General features: G+C 39.1%; 2 protein-coding genes across 3 annotated transcripts in view; both read right to left on the bottom strand.

Moving 5' to 3' along the window:
* The window catches only part of c5 (complement C5), a 56,871-nt gene extending 43,327 nt beyond the window's left edge, over nucleotides 1-13,544 (bottom strand). Inside the window, exons 1-10 of one of the 2 annotated variants that reach the window (XM_014174798.3) lie at nucleotides 13,397-13,544; nucleotides 12,961-13,156; nucleotides 12,386-12,542; nucleotides 12,165-12,235; nucleotides 9,255-9,349; nucleotides 9,055-9,137; nucleotides 8,822-8,912; nucleotides 8,390-8,492; nucleotides 8,000-8,132; nucleotides 7,606-7,721 (exon numbers count right to left, since the gene is read on the bottom strand). In XM_014174798.3, coding sequence (XP_014030273.3) covers nucleotides 7,606-7,721; nucleotides 8,000-8,132; nucleotides 8,390-8,492; nucleotides 8,822-8,912; nucleotides 9,055-9,137; nucleotides 9,255-9,349; nucleotides 12,165-12,235; nucleotides 12,386-12,542; nucleotides 12,961-13,156; nucleotides 13,397-13,461 — 1,110 coding nt within the window. In that variant the 5' untranslated portion in view covers nucleotides 13,462-13,544. The remainder of the gene's footprint in view (nucleotides 1-7,605; nucleotides 7,722-7,999; nucleotides 8,133-8,389; nucleotides 8,493-8,821; nucleotides 8,913-9,054; nucleotides 9,138-9,254; nucleotides 9,350-12,164; nucleotides 12,236-12,385; nucleotides 12,543-12,960; nucleotides 13,157-13,396) is intronic. The other variant, XM_045708901.2, reaches the window with a different exon arrangement.
* A 316-nt stretch (nucleotides 13,545-13,860) lies between these two features.
* prdm12b (PR domain containing 12b) lies at nucleotides 13,861-18,499 on the bottom strand. Its single transcript, XM_014174797.3, has 5 exons — nucleotides 17,971-18,499; nucleotides 16,467-16,657; nucleotides 16,115-16,270; nucleotides 15,575-15,689; nucleotides 13,861-15,412 (listed from the first exon to the last, which is right to left on the bottom strand). Exons 1-5 carry the CDS (start codon nucleotides 18,185-18,187, stop codon nucleotides 14,979-14,981), a joined length of 1,113 nt encoding a protein of 370 aa, XP_014030272.1. The 5' UTR covers nucleotides 18,188-18,499; the 3' UTR covers nucleotides 13,861-14,978.
* Between the last annotated feature and the right edge of the window lie 1,869 nt (nucleotides 18,500-20,368).

The following is a 20,368-nucleotide window of genomic DNA, read 5'->3' as shown; positions in this document are numbered from 1 at the left end:
TCATTGCTAGACAACCATTTTAAAGTCTTGCCATAGATTTTCAAGCAGATTTAAGTCAAAATTGTAACTCGGCCACTCACGAACATGTACTGTCTTCTTGGTAAGCAACTCCAGTGTAGATTTGGCCTTTTGTTTTGGGTTATTGTCCTGCTGAAAGATTAATTAATCTCCCAGTGTCTGCTGGAAAGTAGACTGAACCAGGTTTTCCTCTAGGATTTTGTCTCTCCTTTGCTCCATTCATTTTATTTTTTATCTGGAAGAACTCCCCAGTCCTTAATGATTACAAGCATCCCCATAACATGATGCAGCAACCACTAGGCTTGAAAATATGGAGAGTGGTGCTCAGTAATGTGTTGTATTCGATTTACCCCAAACATAACACTTTGTATTCAAGACAAAAAGTTAATTGCTTTGCCACAGTTTTTGCAGTATTACTTTAGTGCCTTATTGCAAACAGGATGCATGTTTTGGAATACTTGTATTCTGTACAGGCTTCCTTCTTCTCACTCTGTCAATTAGGCTAGTATTATGGAGTAACTACAATGTTGTTGTTCCATCCTTACAGCCATTAAACTCTGCAACTGTTTTAAAGTCACCATTGGCCATGGTTAAATCCCTGAGCGGTTTCCTTCCTCTCTGGCAACTGAGTTAGGAAGGACGCCTGTATCTATGTAGTGACTGGGTGTATATATACACTATCCAAAGTGTAATTAATAACTTCACCATGCTCAAAGGGACATTCAATATCTGCTTTATTTTATTTGTACCCATCTACCAATAGGTGCCCTTCTTTGCGAGGCAATGGAAAACCTTCCTGGTCTTTGTGGTTGAATGTGCGTTTGAAATTCACTGCTTGACTGAGGGACCTTACAGTTAGTTGTAGGTGTGGGGTACAGGGATGAGGTAGTCATTCAAATATCTGGTTAAACAATATTATTGCACACAGAGTGAGACCATGCAACTTATTATGTGACTTGTTAAGCACATTTTTACTCCTGAACTTATTTAGGCTTGCAATAACAAAGGGGTTGAATACTTATTGACTAAAGACATTTCAGCTTTTCATTTATTACATTTATTTTAATATATATAATTCCACTTTTACATGATGTGTGTAGATCAGCGTCCAAAAAAATCTAAATTTAATTCATTTTTTATTCAGGCTGTAACACAACAAAATGTGGAAAAAGTCAAGTGGTATGAATACTTTCTGAAGGCACTGTAGAACCCTTATGAACCTGAAGAAGATGTTTTATTATAACAATTTTTCTTTCTTTTAAATAATACTAGTGTTTACCTCAGTGTTAAACTTTAACATCAGGAGTTTGAGTAATCTGATCAGTTTAAAAAGATTGGTGTGAGACTGTACCTACTGTATATGGGAAGATTTTTGTACTTATCTGGTGGTCCCAACTTCTTTGGGGTAGGGGGCAGTATTTTCACGTCCGGATGAAAAGCATGCCCAGAGTAAATTGCCTGCTACTCAGGCCCAGAAGCTAGGATATGCATATTATTAGTAGATTTGGATAGAAAACACTCTGAAGTTTCTAAAACTGTTTGAATGATGTCTGTGAGTATAACAGAACTCATATGGCAGGCAAAAACCTTAGAAAAATCCAACCAGGAAGTGGGAAATCTGAGGTTTGTAGTTTTTCAAGTGATTGCCTATCCAATATACAGTGTCTGTGGGGTCATATTGCACTTCCTAAGGCTTCCACTAGATGTCTTTAGAACGTTGTTTCAGGCTTTTACTGTGAATGGGGAGAGAATAAGAGCTATTGGAATGAGGTGTCTGGAAAAATGGCATGAGCTCAGTCATGCACGCGGCCGTGAGAGCGAGCTGAGTTCCTTTTCATTTCTGAAGACAAAGGAATTGTCCTGTTGGAATATTAAGATTTATGATTTAAAAAAAACAAAAGATTGATTCTATACATCGTTTGACATGTTTCTACAAACTGTAATACAACTTCTTTGACTTTTTGTCTGGACTTAGTGCATGCGCGCCTTCTGCATTTGGAATAGTGAACTGAACGCGCGAACAAAAAGGAGGTATTTGGACATAAACATGGACTTTATCGAAACAAAACGAACATTTATTGTGGAACTGGGATTCCTGGGAGTGCATTTCGATGAAGATCATCAAAGGTAAGTGAATATCTATAATGCTATTTCTGACTTTTGTTGACTCCACAACATGGCGAGTATCTGTATGGCTTGTTTTGGTGACTGAGCGCTGTACTCAGATTATTGCAAAGTGTGCTTTCGCCGTAAAGCTTTTTTGAAATCTGACACAGCGGTTGCATTAAGGAGAAGTTTATCTTTAATTCTGTGCATAACAGTTGTATATTTTATCAACGTTTATGATGAGTATTTATAATGCTATTTCTGACTTTTGTTGACTCCACAACATGGCGGGTATCTGTATGGCTTGTTTTGGTGACTGAGCGCTGTACTCAGATTATTGCATAGTGTGCTTTCACCGTCAAGCTTTTTTGAAATCTGACACAGCGGTTGCATTAAGGAGAAGTTTATCTTTAATTCTGTGCATAACAGTTGTATATTTTATCAACGTTTATGATGAGTATTTCTGTAAATTGATGTGCTCATTCAGTGGAAGTTTTGGAGGCAAAACATTTCTGAACATAACGCGCCAATGTAAAATGGGTTTTTTGGATATAAATATGAACTTTATCGAGCAAAACATACATGTATTGTGTAACATGAAGAACTATGAGTGCCATCTGATGAAGATCATCAAAGGTTAGTGATTAATTTTAGCTGTATTTCTGGTTTTTGTGACGCCTCTCCTTGCTTGGAAAATGGCTGTGTGGTTTTTCTTGTCTTGGTGCTGTCCTAACATAATCTAATGGTATGGTTTCGCCGTAAAGCCTTTTTGAAATCGGCCGGGCTATCTACTCAGAATATTGCAAAATGTGCTTTTGCCGAAAAGCTATTTTAAAATCTGACACCGCGATTGCATAAAGGAGTTCTGTATCTATAATTCTTAAAATAATTGTTATGTATTTTGTAAACGTTTATCGTGAGTAATTTAGTAAATTCACCGTAAGTTTGCGGTGGGTATGCTAGTTCTGAACATCACATGCTAATGTAAAAAGCTGTTTTTTTATATAAATATGAACTTGATTGAACAAAACATGCATGTATTGTATAACATAATGTCCTAGGAGTGTCATCTGATGAAGATCATCAAAGGTTAGTGCTGCATTTAGCTGTGGTTTTGGTTTTTGTGACATATATGCATGCTTTGAAAATGGCTGTGTGATTATTTTTGGCAGGGTACTCTCCTGACATAATCTAATGTTTTGCTTTCACTGTAAAGCCTTTTTGAAATCGGACAGTGTGGTTAGATTAACGAGAGTCTTGTCTTTAAAATGGTGTAAAACAGTCATATGTTTGAGAAATTGAAGTTATAGCATTTATGAGGTATTTGTATTTCGCGCCACACGATTCCACTGGGCAAGCGTCCCGCCTTGCCCTGTGAGGTTAATGAGAAGTTTATCTTTAAAATGGTGTATAATACTTGTATGTGTGAGAAATTTGAATAATGAGATTTTTGTTGTTTTGAATTTGGCGCTCTGCTATTTCACTGGCTGTTGGCGAGTGGGATGCTAGCGTCCCACATACCCCAGAGAGGTTAATAATTGTGCATATACAGTACTTTGGTATCTTTGCCATGTTTTCTGTCTTTTAAATGAGTATTTTCTATGATGTTACTGAGCAAGGAGTAGGGGAATAGAAGGGAGTATGAGTGAAACACTCAAAATCACAACCATTATATTTCCAAGCATGCTCTATTGCACATTGGTCTTTAGAATTGTTTGTTTCAATATGTGTGTTTTTGCATGTACATTGGTTGCATGTACAATGTTATGCTACACAAAGATAAATAACATACATTTTTCTAAAGTAATCCAATTTGTTCGTAGTTGGACTTATTGCACCCATTACTGAGATGGTTGTTCCAGTTTAGATGATTTAGGTACAAAGTAAACAATCTTCTCTACCCAGGCTATTCTTTAAAGACATGCTCCGGTACTTTGGCAACTAACACTTCTTTTTTAAACCTCACACTTTGGCCTGGATGTGTCAATGTGTAGTTCATACATGCATAATCTATGAGCAGAATTACTGTTTTACCTTAATTAGCCAGGAAATCCCTAGATTGAAAGTGTCTGTTTTCTTGAATCTATGTGGCGCCATTTTCTTTACATTTACCATTTATTTAAGACATACACACAGTAGAGCGAGAGACAGCATTGACATGGTGCACATATCTGCACACTTGTGACTCAGTATGCAATTTTCGGGGACCACTTTTGGGTCGTGGGCGCTACTTTCAGAACTACTGACTAAAAGGTATAAAAAACTACCAGGTAATATCTTTAACGCAGGTTGCAGGTGATTAATAGGTCCAATTGTTGAATATTCTCACTCTGGCTGGATTCCAATAGGAATTACACATCACTTTGCAAGTCAGCATAATATGACTTGCTGGCCTAATGTGGTCTGTAAACCAGGAGTTTCCTAAAACCACTGTGTTAGGGTATAACTAGGCACTCAAAGAAAGCCCGTATGATATATGTAAAGTATTGTCATAAAGTCTTTCATTTAAAATGCTAATAAGGCTGGTGGAACCATTCATAGAGGGTTCTAGGAAGAACCGGTAGAGGATAAAAAGGTTCTTGAGTGAACCATCGTAGAGGGTTTGAGGCAGAACCCTTCATACAGGGTTCTAGGTAGAACCATTTAAAAGGGATTCTATGAAGAACCCAACAAAGAGGGTTCTATAGTAGGTAAAACCATCTGCAAAATGTTCGACCTAGCACCAAAAAGGGTTCCCCTATGGGGACAAACTGAAGAACCCTATATGGTTCTACTTAGCACCTTTGTTTCTAAGATTGTAGAATTAAGCAATAAGGCACAAGGCGGTGTGATATATGGCCAATATACCATGGCTAAAGGCTGTTCTTATGCATGACGCAATGAGGAGTGCCTGGATACAGCCCTTAGCCGTGGTATATTGGCAATATACCACAAACCTCAGAGGTGCGTTAATGCTATTATAAACTGCTTACCAATGTAATTAGAGCAGTAAAAAGAATTGTTTTGTCATACCCATGGTATACGGTCTGATATGCCACGACTGTCAACCAATCAGCATTCAGCGCTCGAACCACCCAGTTTATAATTACAATTATGTAGTCATGTGAAAAGTAAGTACACCCCCTAGAAAGTGGTCTTATTTTTTTTTACATATTTGGACAGATAGATATTTGATCTTCATTCCAACCACATTCATTGATAAAGGTTACCAAATTTAACAAATCACACAAAACATGTTTTACTTTGAAAATGTTGCAATTTCCTTATGCGGAAGAAGTTCGTAGACCGCTACCTTTACAATCACATAAAATGGCTACAATTAGAATCAGGTGCACCAAAGCAGGTGCAAATGATTAGAGACTAACTTGGGAGGGTCCAGCCTTCCATAACAATTAGAAACTTGGTCTGGTTTGGTCTTAACCACATGGGTGTGTGGTAACACATCATGCCAAGATCAAAAGACCTATCTGAGGCCCTCAGAAGAAAGATTATTGATGACCATGAGTCTGGGAGGGGGTTACAAATCCATTTCCAAGCAATTCAAAGTACATCATTCCAACAGGTCATCGACAAATTAAGAAAATTCCAGACCACTGGCAATCTACCTAGGACAGGTTGTCCCACCAAATGCAGCTCTAAAGCTGACCAAAATATGTCATAGAAGTCTCTAAGAACCCCAGGGTAACATCAAGGGGTCTACATGCCTCTCTTGCCACAATCAATGTCAAAGTGCATGAGTCAACTGTCAGAAAGAGACTGCACAAGGTCAGGAAGGAAGAAGCCTCTGCTATCAATTTATTTTTTTATATCAAGACACAATTGACGTTTGCCAGACAACACCTGGGTAAAGACAGATGCTCTGGACAGATGAGTCAAAGGTGGAGTTGTTTAGTCACAATGCCAAATGCCATGTTTGGTGAAAACAAAACACTATCAGGTTTCAGGAAAGACCCAAGTGCAGACTGTGTTGAAGTAACACTGTTTATTGCAACAACAGGGGCAGGCAAACAACAGGTCAAGGCAGGCAGGGGTCAATAATCCAGAATAGTGGCACAGGACGGCAGGCAGGCTCAGAGTCAGGACAGGCAAAGGTCAAAACCAGGAGGATGAGGAAAAAGAGATACTGGGGAAAAGCAGGAGCTGAGACAAACCACTGGGTGACTTGAACAAACAAAACAAACTGGCATAGGAAACACAGGTATAAATACCCAGGGGATAAGTGGGTATGATGGGCGACACCTGGAGGGGGGTGGCGACAAGCACAAGGACAGGTGAAACAGATCAGGGTGTGACAAACACTGCCTTTGAATGCCAAATGCCATGTTTGGTGAAAACAAAACACTATCACATCAACCTCATATCAACTGTAAAGCATGGAGGCGGTGGCATTACGGTTTGGGGCTGCTTTGCTGCATCAGGGCCTGGCCAACATGCCATCATTGAGTCAACCATGAATTCATTATTGTACCAGAGAATTCTTGAGGAAAAGGTGAGGCCATCTGTCAAAAAGATGAAGCTGAACCGAACATGGATCTTGCAACAGGACAATGATCCAAATCACACAAGCAAAGCTACAACAGAATGGCTCAAAAATAAGAAATGGAGGGTTATGGGAATGGCAGAGTCAAAGCCTAGATCTCAATCTTGTCGAAATGCTGTGGGGGGACTTGAAGCGGGCCATGCATGCAAGAAAGCCCTCGATCATGACAGTTGAAGCAGTACTGTAAAGAATGGGAAAAATTCAACTGAGTCGATGTAAGACTGATAGACAGTTACAAGAAATGGCTACATGGAGTTATCTCAACCAAAGGGGGCAACACCAGCTATTGAAGTTAGGGGTGTACTTGTTTTTTTCCGCACCATGGAATTGCATTTCTGTAGATTTTTGATGAATAAATGATTGCAAAGTATAATATTTTAGCGTCATTTGTTAAATTAGGTTACCTTTATCTGTCAATAGTGTTGAAGTGAAGATTACATATCCACCTGTCCAAATATGTACAACAACAAAAAAGACTACTTTCCAGGGAGTGTACTTACTTTTTCACATGACTGTATTTACTTCTGTACAGTAGATCTTACAGTGAGAATATATTCAGTGTCTACTTAATTTGCAATTTTATTATTACATGTATTTCAATTTGTTCATAAAAGGTAGCTTGGTCCCAGATCTGTCATGTTTGGCAGAACAATGACCATAGGAGTTGGGAACTGTCAAAAGAGTACGCATCAAGACGTGTCAAATAACAGTCTAAAAATCACTTGAGGGCATATAAATCAGATTTGACCATTCAGACACAAGTCGCATGGCCAGAAATCAGATTTAGGTGGTTTGAAATTAGGCTTGAAACATCTGATTCCATATGCTTTTTGACTGTTCAGACTGCAGGAAAAAGAACAGATTCTAATCAGGTATGCAACAAAATGGGATTTGAGTCACTGCAAACTGCCAATGTGAACAAGGCTATAGAGGTGCCCTACCCTGATAGTGTATGGCAGTCCTGGTTTGATGAAAGGAGGAGTAGCGACAAGACTCAGTCTGTACGGGGACTTTAAGAACTTCACATTGGCCATCTCAGCTTCCTGGGTGATACCACCTAGAGAGATTAAAAATAACCCTGTCTGATAAAAAATAGAGTAATAATATGTTCCTGCTAAACTAAATGATGCAATCATTTCGCAATAATGGAATGATCTTCTTTGAATGATCAATCAAACTCTAGGTCAAAGTGAGCAAATCTTAGATGCATCACAACTTATTATTGTTTAAATGGATAGGCCTAATGGAGCTGTTTTTTTATATAGAGTATGTATTTCGGCATCAATACTGTAGGTTTGTGTACAACAAGGGGGGCCTACACTGTGCGTCTCTCACCAGTTGGCTCTTGTACCATCACAGCCATATACAGGAACTTTTCCACCATCCCTTCCAGTTCTTTGGGTCCATCTTCAAGTGATAGAGCTTTCTTCATGTTTATGCACACCTCCACATCACCACTTTCTGTCATCTGAAAAGTTTGATCACAATGTTGCTTAAAAACCCCCAGTGGCTCTAGAAGATCAATGTAAAACAATAACATCATATAATAATATATATTTAGCTGACATTTTTATCCAAAGCAATTTACAATCATACGTGCATACATTTTTCTTGTGGGTGGCACCAGCGGGACTCGAACCCACTATCTTCTTTCTCCATGTGTAGTGCACTGACACACACACCCAACCGCACAAACATAACTTGTTATTCATAACTAATTCTTACTTGCTCTCTTCTCACTGATTTGTGTAGGATGACAGTTGTTTTCCCAATGTATCCAAACCGTAGGAATACCTCTGCATTTGCAACTGGAGCACCATGAATATACCTGATACACAGCACAAATAACAAAGAAACTCAATATCATCCAAGATAATGTACAACCGCCCTGACTACTAACAAGGCGTAAGACAAGACTTAACTTAATCAAGAATTAATGCAACAGTGTAGGTTAATTAATGCAACGTATCTCAATCCAACAATATTCAGTCTGTCTGATCATTTTGCCTAGTTAAATAAAGGTTAAAAAAATATATATATATATTTATTTATTTTTACCTTTATTTAACTAGGCAAAATGATCAGACAGACTGAATATTGTTGGATTGAGATACGTTTCAGTTCAAAAAAGCATAACTTTTCTGTTCTTAAACCCACCTGGCGGATATCTTGATCTTAAAAGCTTCAAAAGTACCGGAACTGATGTAGTTAGCCTCTGGCTGCATGTGGATGGATAGGCTGGGTAATACTAATAATAAAGAAAGCACAGTTAAACTCAAAAGTTAGACTCAAAGGTGTCTAAATAAATGTAACTTGGTGGGAGGTATAACTATACTTTTTTTAAGTATAATTCAATCATCAATCACAATCAATATTTCTTGTAGAGTTACCGTATTCTTTGACTTCAAATTCAGCTTTGTTTTTTGTGGTGAACTCATCTGTGTAAGAAGCTTCAATTATCCAGATACCTAACCTATGACATGGACCACACCGTATGTACTGTCATTAATGATAACATACAACCGATATTATCATGCTGAATCATGACTAACAGTTTGATGTCAAATGTTGTGTTGTAGATACCACTTACTTAGGTTTTAGAGGGATTTTGAAAGGATTTTGCATTGATGGGATTCCATTGACATCTGTCATGTCTACAATTTCCACCTTCTGTAACTCTGGGTCCTATACATTGCCAGACAAAAGAAAGCCCCATATCAATGTAGTGTATGGCTAAGTGTATGGCTAAGTACATCGCTACTGCCTTCCTGAGACCTAGAAGTACTGTCGTCCAGGACTCCAGGAAATAACTTAGCTTAACTGGATCACTGGTATTGAAGGTGCTTCGTAAAGGGACCGTTCACCAAAATGACAAAGTTCCATGTCATTCCAAAGAGTAGGTTTAACTGAGCAAATGAAATGTGACCATACTTTATCACTCATATATCATCAATTATGCTATTTAGGTCTATATAGCGTTTGCAAAGTCATCAACAGCGATTGTTTCAATTCAACCCAGAATTCCACTAAAAATAGACAATACAATAGGCCGAGGGTTTTAAGCTCTGGTTGATTTGAAATTTAAAGATATTTAGTGATATTGAACTGTTTAGTTTACAACGCCACCAATTATCCACATTTGAAGGAGAAGTATCGGCTGGTTGGATAGTTCCATCTGTGCCACTGACTTAGTCTGGAGTTAATTCCATTTTGTCTACAAATTCATAATTGATATGTTGGATTCAGTAAGATTTGAGCTCGATCCAGGCTGTATCACAGGAGTCCCATCACTCACAATTGGCCCAGCGTCGTCCGGGTTTGGCCAGTGTAGGCCGTCATTGTAAATAAGAATTTGTTCATAACTGACTTGCCTAGTTAAATAAATACAAAATATATATTAAAAAATCCTCCAAAAGACAAGTACTGTAGCTTTCGAAAGTGGGAGTGGGTAGCACTCAAGCTCCACGGAACAGGTACCCCAAACTATGTTCAAAGTTTAACAGGTTAAAGTCAATTTAAAGTTGCATTTAGTCATATTCTTTAACATATGTAAGGGATAATCAACGAGGGACTATACGTTCTATGGAAAATAATGAACAACGTGGTGGAACGTTATTTGGATGAATTTATTCATACTATTTCATCCTTCCACAAGATATTGTCCCGAAACCAATCTAAGGTTGCTACCCAAGCCGGCTGGTCGTTAGTTCTATCCGTTCGGTTGCTAGATACGCGACCCAGTCATAGTCTTTTTTTTCTGTATCTATGGACGCGACCCAGTCGTTCGTTCTAAATGTTCCATTGCCATACTGGCTGGCAACAGTCTTATCACTTGCTTGCTAGCTAGTCAGCCAACTACGACTAATTTAGCCAGAATAACAGCAAAGTAGCTGCATTTGCATTTGTTTAAACTATTTTCTAGAGACATTTATTTGGATACAACCATAACAATGAGATAACGAGGCGCGATTTCGCCTGGCATATAGAATGTGCTCTCTCGTCAGGTCACTGTTGTTCAGAGGAGCTAGCTAGCTAACACAATCACTTCAAACTGAAGCTGGAAAGACTGCAAACTAGCTGCACTTCATTTCACCTTTTTTCTATTGGCATTTCTTTGTCTATATCCATAAAAATGATACCAATTGATTAATGATTTTGGCTGATTGAGAAACGCTGCCTGCCATTCTGTCTCGTTCCGACTCCCGACACATTCATTACTATGGGACAGCAGATCGAATTTGAATATTGAAACAATGCTGCAAATGTCGGAGAGACAGACAAGGTTTATTCAAATCTCCACTGTTGAAAACTAAATGTGAGATAATGTCTAGATGCTTTTTATAGTGGAGATCAAGTTTATAAAGTGCCTGGCTGGGTTGATGAGACAGTGGATTGCCAGTCAGATGGAACCGAGTAAATAGGCATTTTAACATCATAGATGTAGCTGGTAGTAACTTGTGGAAAAGACACCGGCTGGAATGCGGTTTTAACCAATCAGCATTCAGGATTAAACCCACCGGTTATAGAAGTAAGGGATAATCAACGAGGGGCTATGCATTCTACGGAAAATAATGAACGAATCTGTCTTCCACAGAGTTGCATTATTTTGCCTAGTAGTTGTCTTGGTAATGCAAAATACTCCAGTCAGAATTTAGACGACATAAACCAGGTAGAGAATGTGTATAAATTATAATGAATTAAAAAAAAATAGAATTTAATCTAAGAAATGTTTTTCTTCAATCACAGTATTTTCAATATAGAGCTATTAGTAGCACTATTTTGGTTGATTTTGTGGTCTCAAGCTAGAGAGTTTATTCAAATGTTTCATCAAGAATATGGGCAAAATGTTATTATTGACAATGAAAGAGGTGGGAATGTTGTTCTCTTGTCATATAGTTGCAACATTTACTATCAATATACCATTAAAAATAGTTTTCCAGATTGTATTTTGGCGATGCGAATATTGGGTCGTGACTGAGACAACCTGGTTCAATTTGGGTCCCGAGGTAAAACCAGTTGAGAACCACTGATATAAAGCATGCATGTTCAAGATAGCAAGCATAGGTTGTCGCAGTTCCGTGGAGATCTTCACAATTTCTGTAATAATCTGTGCAGATTGTCGAACGACATTGATCAATTGCACCATATACATTTAATGTTATCTCAACTGCAATCCATGTCCTTTGGTTCTGCTATTAGATAAAGCATATAATCTATAAATAAACAAAATATCTGACACTGTATTCCCATTTAAACGTTGCTGTGCTTTTAGTGTGGGTGACACCTAAACCAAAAATCAAACATTGTTTTTCCATTGGAATATGGTTGTGCTTTTAGATGGTTGAAACAATAGTGAAAACTAACTTTTGGCTGTCTTTTTATGTGGGTAAATATAGGTTGTAATCTCATTGATCAACGTCTCTCAACGAAACATTCCCCAGTTATCCACGATGAAATGACGTGGTGTGCCCAGTGGAACGTCCATTTGTGATACACTCACCCTGAAAGTTAGAGTCACAGGTCGAAGGGCTGGCTGCAGATCTTCATTGAGAGAAAATGCTCGCACTTTCACTGTTGGATCATGCTTAGCATTAGAAGGGGTATGTGTATCCACTTCTCACAATGGCATACAACTAGCAACAGATATGCTCAAACACACATGCACATACGCACCAACACACACACACACACACACACACACAATGCTGTTATCATCCTCACCTGATTGTTCTGGGGTATAAATGTGTTTGTCAGTCTGAATGAAGAGGAAGCCATTTTTACGAGAGACTGGTATCTTCACGTGCTGCGCAAACTGTTCTGGAATTCTAACTTCAAGGTATGTATGAGTGGCATCCTTAAGGAACGTACTAGGGAAAATCTGTGGAGAGTTAATATATTGATTTAAAAAATCCTTACTAAGAACAAATATCTCAAATAAAATTCATACAAACCCGGTATGCCCTATTGCAAAGAAAGATGTGAAAAAAATTCATGCTAAATCATAACCACATACATTTCATAACCAACATAACATAAACATTTCAAATCTCCATGGTCTTTGTATTACTACGTATTTCCTGTTTTACACAGATATAGACACTTGGGCCTGTATTTGTAAAACATCTCAGAGAAGGAATGGTGATCCAGGACCAGGTCCCTCTTGTTTTCGTTTTTTATTATAAAAGGCTAAACTGATCTTAGATCAGCACTCCTACTCTGAGGCACTTTGTTAATACTGCCCTGTCCTTCAAAAGGAAACATGGCTGCCTGTTTCACTCGTTGGAGCTTTGTCTGACCCTCAATGTGACAGCCTCCAGGAAGCCATTCTGGGTGTTGAGGGTCACAAACTGATCAGCATATTTTATATGGGCTGCATCCATAGAGCTTTTCAAGTAAACATGGACATTGGCTTCTTGGGTATAGCCAAACAGCTGAATCACCACTTTCTCAGATGCATCCAGTCGGAGGAGTTTAGGAGCAGTGATCAGGTACCTTAAGAGTTATATGGGAAAAACAGGGTTATAGAAAATATGTCACTGTGACACACTAGTGTCCTGTTCAGGGAATGTACTTGTACATTAAGCTGCCTCATGCTACAGAAACAGGAGATAGGCTCCTGCCCTATTGGCCATTCTGGCTCAGACAAAGCTACTTACTATACTTACTAATCCAAACAAGTCAAAACTAAAAAAATGCACAATTGCCAGGATTGTCATAAATGCAGCCACTTACGTCTTTTCCTGAGCACCTGCCAAACAGCAGCAATGAAAAACACAAAGAAGCAGTAAGAGTTTCATCTTCCACTGCCGATGAGACTGACTGACTCTGCAAACCCAACCGCTGATGTTTTTATCCAGCCCACTAAGGAGTTATGCAGTCTGCTTGTTTTCAGTTAATCATCAACTGTGGTCATCAAAACTCAGAATTTCCAACCATTTCTAGTCACAAAGGTGAGTTTGCTTAAGCTCTGTTTTTACAGCATTATTTCAAAAGAGGGATTCTGTTGGCTCTGTGATGCAAGTTGATAAGGAGGTTACTGGAAACCATGTTTACTTAATGCAATTTGGCTTATCAATGGATTAACTCACTAAGGGAAACTGAATTTAGACATACAGTATATGGTACAGTTAATTATATATGGAGAGATTGTGTGATATAAACAGTTATAATCATGGGACAATTAACAGAAGACAAGGAAGGTTACAATGATTTATTTGGAGTACTAGGTGAAAATACAAAGTAATTCATATATGCAAACATAGTATAGGTAATACACTGCACCCCGTTTTGTCATTTAAGTTATACATACTGTACATGTAGAGATAAAGTGACTGTTCAATAATTCTGGAAATAGAGTACATTTTAGGATTATATTTACATCTTATATAGTGTATTTACATGTCATGAATCATTCTATTCCCTGACTGGGACACAACAAAGCTAACGGTTACTGGGAGAGTCTGGAAAATCCTGTTAAGTGACCAGTTCAAATGATCCTTCATCCATTACGGTTGCAAAATATGCAATTCTTGTTACAATAGTAAAAAATATGAGTTAATCAATGTTAAGAATGTGTGAATGTCCTCCCAAACCCAGATCTTGTTTGTACAAATCAATTTGACTGTCAGCCTGGGCTACCTCATTCAGGTGGAAACAAACAAATAGCATTATTTTCCAAAACATAAATAAAAAACTGCATGCAAACAAAAGTGAACTACATTTGCCTCCCAGATACAGTACCTCTGAAGATGTACAAGAACATCCCAAGACTTATGGTCATTGAGTAGACAAATATTGTCCCATGCACTGGTAAGAGAGAAAAATAACTTCCAATAACTTCAAAATGTTAAACCATTCAGAACTTGACCAATAGATTTTTTTTATATCTATAAAATCAATGGATTTCTATATGTTATCAGTATGACGGTACCTGGCATGACCAATCAATACACTACATACAGTACTGTATATTATGGACCCAAATATATATAAAAACTTAATCTCACAAGAACGGTCACAGTGACAACATCAGGTCTAGTTACATTTTTGACAGTAAGTTAACAGAATTCCAGTACCTAGATCACCTTCGTCCTACATAGTGCATTGTAAAAGAGAAATTGTGAGGGCCAAACTATTATATGTGATCAGAAAGTCCATTTGCCGGTAGCTCTAACAGTGACACCACTAAAGCCAGTTAATTTACATAAAATATGTGCAAGGAAGTGCAGACTTGTAGAAAAGCATCACATTTTGCAGTACGATCATCACTGTCGAGGGGGATGTGCCTATTGGAATGAATGTACAAGGCTTTCCTTCACAGGACCATGGTGGGGATGTGGTGCACCAGAGAGGCTGGGTGGGGCACCGTGGTCATCTGGGGGGGTGGGGGGGAGTGTGCCTGGTGGAGGCCCACCACCACTCCCCCGGCACCACCGGGCCGGTGTCTGGCGCTCTTCTGGTGCGCCCGCAGTCCTGCCAACTGAGAGTAGGCACTCTGGCACACGTGGCACTTGTATGGCCGCTCGCCAGTGTGCAGGCGCACGTGGTTGCGCAGGGTGGACGACTGGCTGAAGCGCCGATTGCAAAAGCGACATACAAAGGGCTTGTCCAGGGTGTGGATGCGCATGTGGGAACGCAGGTTGCTGCGAGAGTTGAAGCCCCGGTGGCAGATGACGCAGCGCATCCGGCTAGCGGTGGTAGGCAGGGCAGAGGCCGAGGAGGTGGAGCCGTCGCAAATATGAAACTCATCTAGGAGAGAGAGAGAGAATAGAGTCAGACTCATCTCGACAAACACTCTCAATGTTGTACATGAAATAAATAAATCTAAACTTTGGCAGCCTATTTCAGAAAGCGATAGTGAAAAGCCAATCTGCATCTTTTGGCCTAAATCGTTTCCGACTAAAGACTCACCGGTTTTGCTCTTTTTCTGCTGGTCATCCTCTATTCCTGGAACTCCGGGTATCCCCAGGAATGTATTATGTGAGTTTCCATACCACACTAGCAGCTCCTGGTCGGGGGGAATGGTCTGCGCAGGGTTGACATACAAAATACATTACTTTTATGGAATAACAATAACATCAGAAACAACACAACAATACATCATAACTAATGACTGCCTAATTGATTGATTGATTGACTGATGGACTGACCGACTAATTTACTAATAATCTTAAACACACAAAGGGCCCAGCTCATTTGGGTCTGTAAGACAACTTCTTGTGAATATAGTATTAGTATAACATTTGTATTATTATTTGTACAATATCATGTAGAAGTAGAATGTAGTGCATATAGATGTAATAATGTGAGTAGTCGTGATAATAATAACAATGTAATGAAATAACGCTGTTCTAGGGGTCTAGCCATAGAAATTGAATCTCATAGAGAGGGATCATTGACTTGAATGAGGATTCCCGTTCTACTCATTCTAGTTCTGTGGGTCAAACTCACCTCCATAGCTTTGTAGAAGATACTGCTGCCAATCTGCACCACTTCCAGGTTCTGCTCCTGCTCGTTGCGGGCACATTTGATATAGGTCATCCAGCTGCGGTGATCCTCCTGACTAGCATCAATGAAGTAGCGCACAGTACCATCCTCATTGAACACCTAAGGGAACACACAAAAACAATGGAGTGTCCATCTATATCCATACAAGCAATAACCTGATCCTATTTATTATTTTCATGTGTATGTGGTTGTATGTGACAAACAATTGTTAAATGACTAGCATTGGGGTGTAAGCCTGTACATGACCTACCAGTGTCTTTTCTGCTACATGCATGCACACTCCACCTTTGCTTACCTCCCACATGAGGTTGTTGTTCTTGAAGAGATCCACATGCTCAGGCGAGATGACTCGGCCAGTAAAAGGCCCCATCTCTGTCCCAGCTTTGATCCAAGTTTTGGAGAAGATTCCTAGGCCCTCGCCAGGGATGGAGCTCTGGGCTATTATCACTTCACTTGGCAACACCAGACTGGAGAGCTTGTGAACCTCTGGGGAACAGAGAGGCCCATTTAGCATGATAACATATACCTGTATTGTAGCAACATCATGCAACATTTCAGTTGTCTAGGCTGCAATTGCGATCACTGGTCTCAATGCTTTCCTATGAAATTGCTCTTTGCAGCAGAAATCAGTGCTTTCACAAATGGGATATTGAATATCGTGGGCCATCAATTTTCACCAGTTGACAACAAATGTTGTTAGTATTGTTACAAATACCAAAGGATGTCTTCATGTCTTTTATAAACTCAATTTTATACAAGCATTGTTCATTGGGTGCCTAATCATTTAGGGTGTGAAAACCAGTGACATTTAATTTGAGCCTAAGCAGAAAAGGGTTAAAAGCTCATTTTCCAACCTGAAAGCAGCACATTGTTATGCTTTGGATGTGATGGGCCCTTACACATTAGAGGCTAAATGCAAGTGGAAAGAAATGTATAATTCCACATTCATGATCCACTTAAAAACGTTGTAGCAACACATGTAGGGCCAATTGAATGAGGACTTGTTTAAAAGGCCTTGGAATTTCTGGGGGGGAAAATGGAAAGGCGATTTAGACGGCTGACATGGTGTGAATAGCAATAGAATTAGCCTTCACCGCATATTAACGGAGGAACACCAATCTTTATTAATGGCGACTGAAAGAGAAAAGTGTCGGGCGTGTAATAGCTGCCAAAGCGGGGGAGAGAGGCTTTTCTGAGATTGTTGAATGCAAGATAAAACCTGGGACATTTAAAATAAAGGGTTTTTCTTTCCCTCTATAGTCCGTGGTCTGTGTGGAAACTTTCTTAGGTCAAGCACAACTTTAACCAAATTCATTTAATATCCCTATTTAAGTCACCATCAGTTAGCTACACGCGATCCTAAACGAGTCTCTAAATATGCTACGTGGGATCATGTCGTGAAACGGTTGATACGCTTAATGGTATGGAAATAAATGGAATTCAAGGAAAAAGTGCATGGGGACCAGAACAGAACTTTAGAAAGGGTTGTCTGGAAAATTCTGTAAGCCTATAGGCTATGTGAATATGATCGCTTATAGTTCACAGTTAGTCTATATGCTGCTTCTAGACAGACGGCATTTCAACACTTGAATTACGTAAAAAATGATCAACACACTTTAGAGTCGCCTAGGAAATTCAAAATAACGAAACTCAATTATATCAATAAAATATATGTAACTTTGTTTTACTTTATACTAATACATAAACAGGCTATACGTGGATAAAGACACGGAAACAGTTGAAAGGATACAAATAATAAAGGCCTGCATAGTTCGAAATGAAACATCCAATATACTCACCCCCTGAGAATGATTGCGCAAGGACCTCTGCGGTGAAAGCTGTTTTGGGACTGACGTTTATCTTCTCCTCCAAAAGGTGTTCCCCAAGCACGTTCCTCCATCTACCATAGAGAAAACTATGGAGAATGTCCGAGGTGATAATTTCAGACAGAGACAAACTTTGTTGTTTAAATCCAGACTTCAGCACCAATGCTTCAGCGGGCAACACCGAACCCATGGTGCCACAAATCTGTGAGGTTTATCTAAAAAATGCCGAAATATAAGTAAGCTAGTCTGTGCGCAATTTCAGATGTCCATCTGCCTTTTTTAATGGATGGAGAATAAATGGAACACACACACAAATAAAAATAAACGAATACTTATATGCACAACAATTTCAGACTAGGCTATTTGCCAAATACACGTCCTCCTTTGCTGGCTGAAGTTTTAAAATGTTTCGCCGTTTCAAAGTCCTGGTAGTCTTTATATCCTGCTGGTGTGACCCCCTCTAATTAGTTATTAATGACCCTCCCCTTATGTTCTGGAGCCTTGTTGTACCAGGAAAAAAGCCTAGCTCTTTATTGAGTGGCCAATCCTCAGGGGGGCAGGGGAGGGAGGTGTGTGTCAAGGGAACGGGACTGTTAACGGGGGTGTCTAATGGTGCGAAATACAACCACCTTGCCCGAGGAATAACAAGCTCAGTCCACCACTCTCTCACCAACCTCCTGCGTCTTGCGTTGCAGCAGCAGTAGCGTGCCCCAAAATGCTCCGGGCAGGGGAAAAACCCAACAAGGCAGCAAAATAAAGACAAACTTAGTTTAGCATAAAAAACAAGTTAATAACTGGAATAAAATTATTTTACTTCAGAGCATTAGTCTATTGAGAAAATAAACGTTTTGCCTCATTGACTGTGAATATGACCAATTACACGTAGGCAACATTTACTTTTTGTAAAGGACCATAACTTTGTTCTGAATCATTAAATAGTAGGTTATACAACACGACATACCTTTTCAGCATGGCATGTTGTTATTAGCCTATACAGTAATAGTCGAATTGATAGCCTATAGCAAATGTAACCTGCATCGCAGACGCACAATCACATAGCATTCATAACATACATGCGAAATTATGTATTTGGGCTAATTAGCCTGTATTTATTTCAAATATAAACGGAACAAGTAAGAAGTTAAATAATCTATGCATCATCTACATGTAGCATTACAGTGCAAATCTAACCACATAATTTACAGTGACTCAAATAAGGTCACAAATTGTTTACTTGCTAAATTACTAGGTTAGGCTACATGCCTACATGATCTAGAGATTATGTAAATTGGTGTAGACCTATAGCCAATAGGTTTATGCATCACAAGTGAAAATGGGGATATTGCAGTCATTTTTACACTCATGGAAGTAGAACTTTACAAAGTCTACACCAATAGAAATAGGCTTAACACAACCGTTCCCTTCACAGCCCTGCCATACAGCCAATTAATAACATTACTGAATTTGAGAGGCAAAAAAATGCTAAGCAATTTATGCGATGGGAGATTCAGCTATCGCATCCCTGCCTTAAATATTAATGAATGTTACTATAAAGCCTTAAGAATAGTTTAGAGGTGTACCGGCCTCTCTTTGAATAGACAGGGCTCTTTATTTTCCTGTTTTTCAGGGTTGATGGACTGGGAGTAAATGGGTAGTTTTCCCCCTTTTCCAGCAGAGAGAACATCTTTATTCCACCCAAGCTCGCGGGTTCCCTATTCTGCCCTCTTCGCAATAATGTCAGCTGAAAGGAAAGTGCTGCAAATCAATCTTTCATGGTGTTTTGAGAGCAATTTGACATCGATGCACTCATCTTTTATATGGATAAATACAAGGGGATGGTTGGGAAATCTGGACCAGGTTGGGGTCTTACAAGTGCTAGACGAGATTTTTTTTTTGATGAAAATGAAGAAAAGGCGCTCGAAGTGAGAAGGCTGCATGCGACAAAGTGACAAGGGAAAACGAAGGTGAGTGACAGGGCACGAAAAGAGATTACTGCTCAACACCTGCTTTTTAGGGGGCTCCCCCCTCCTCGATTTTTCTTCTCGGGATTTTTTTCTACGCTTTTGAATAGGATTTGCACACATTGAGATTGATTTATATTTATTGCAGTTTAACATTTATTGCACGCGAATAAATTTGATTTTAGACAGTTGAACAAGAAATGCGCCGGGAGGGATGGACAATATCTAGGATATTGAAGAAATATAAAAATAGACCTTATGAATAAGCAGTAAGAATTACATTTGATATTTCCAGTAAACAGTAGCCTAGCTCATACAGTTATTATTGGTCTGTAATATCATCGATGTAAAAGGGAAGGTATAGGCATATGAAGTAAAAGGACATGCAGATAAGATAAATTCATGAAATC

This window comes from Salmo salar, chromosome 26 (genome assembly GCF_965601325.2).
Source record: "Salmo salar chromosome 26, fSalSal1, whole genome shotgun sequence".
NCBI lineage: Eukaryota > Metazoa > Chordata > Actinopteri > Salmoniformes > Salmonidae > Salmo > Salmo salar.
Note: the sequence above shows the minus strand (reverse complement) of the source record. Positions and strands in the feature narration are given on the sequence as shown.

Bases quoted from the DNA above. Each gene is read 5' to 3' on its own strand.
- prdm12b (XM_014174797.3), bottom strand. From the start codon at position 18,187: ATGGGTTCGGTGTTGCCCGCTGAAGCATTGGTGCTGAAGTCTGGATTT. The intron at 16,658-17,970 runs GTGAGTATATTG...TCTGTTCCCCAG, and splicing joins TGCGCAATCATTCTCAGGGG to AGGTTCACAAGCTCTCCAGT. The intron at 15,413-15,574 runs GTGAGTCTTTAG...TCTCTCTCCTAG, and splicing joins GCAGAAAAAGAGCAAAACCG to ATGAGTTTCATATTTGCGAC.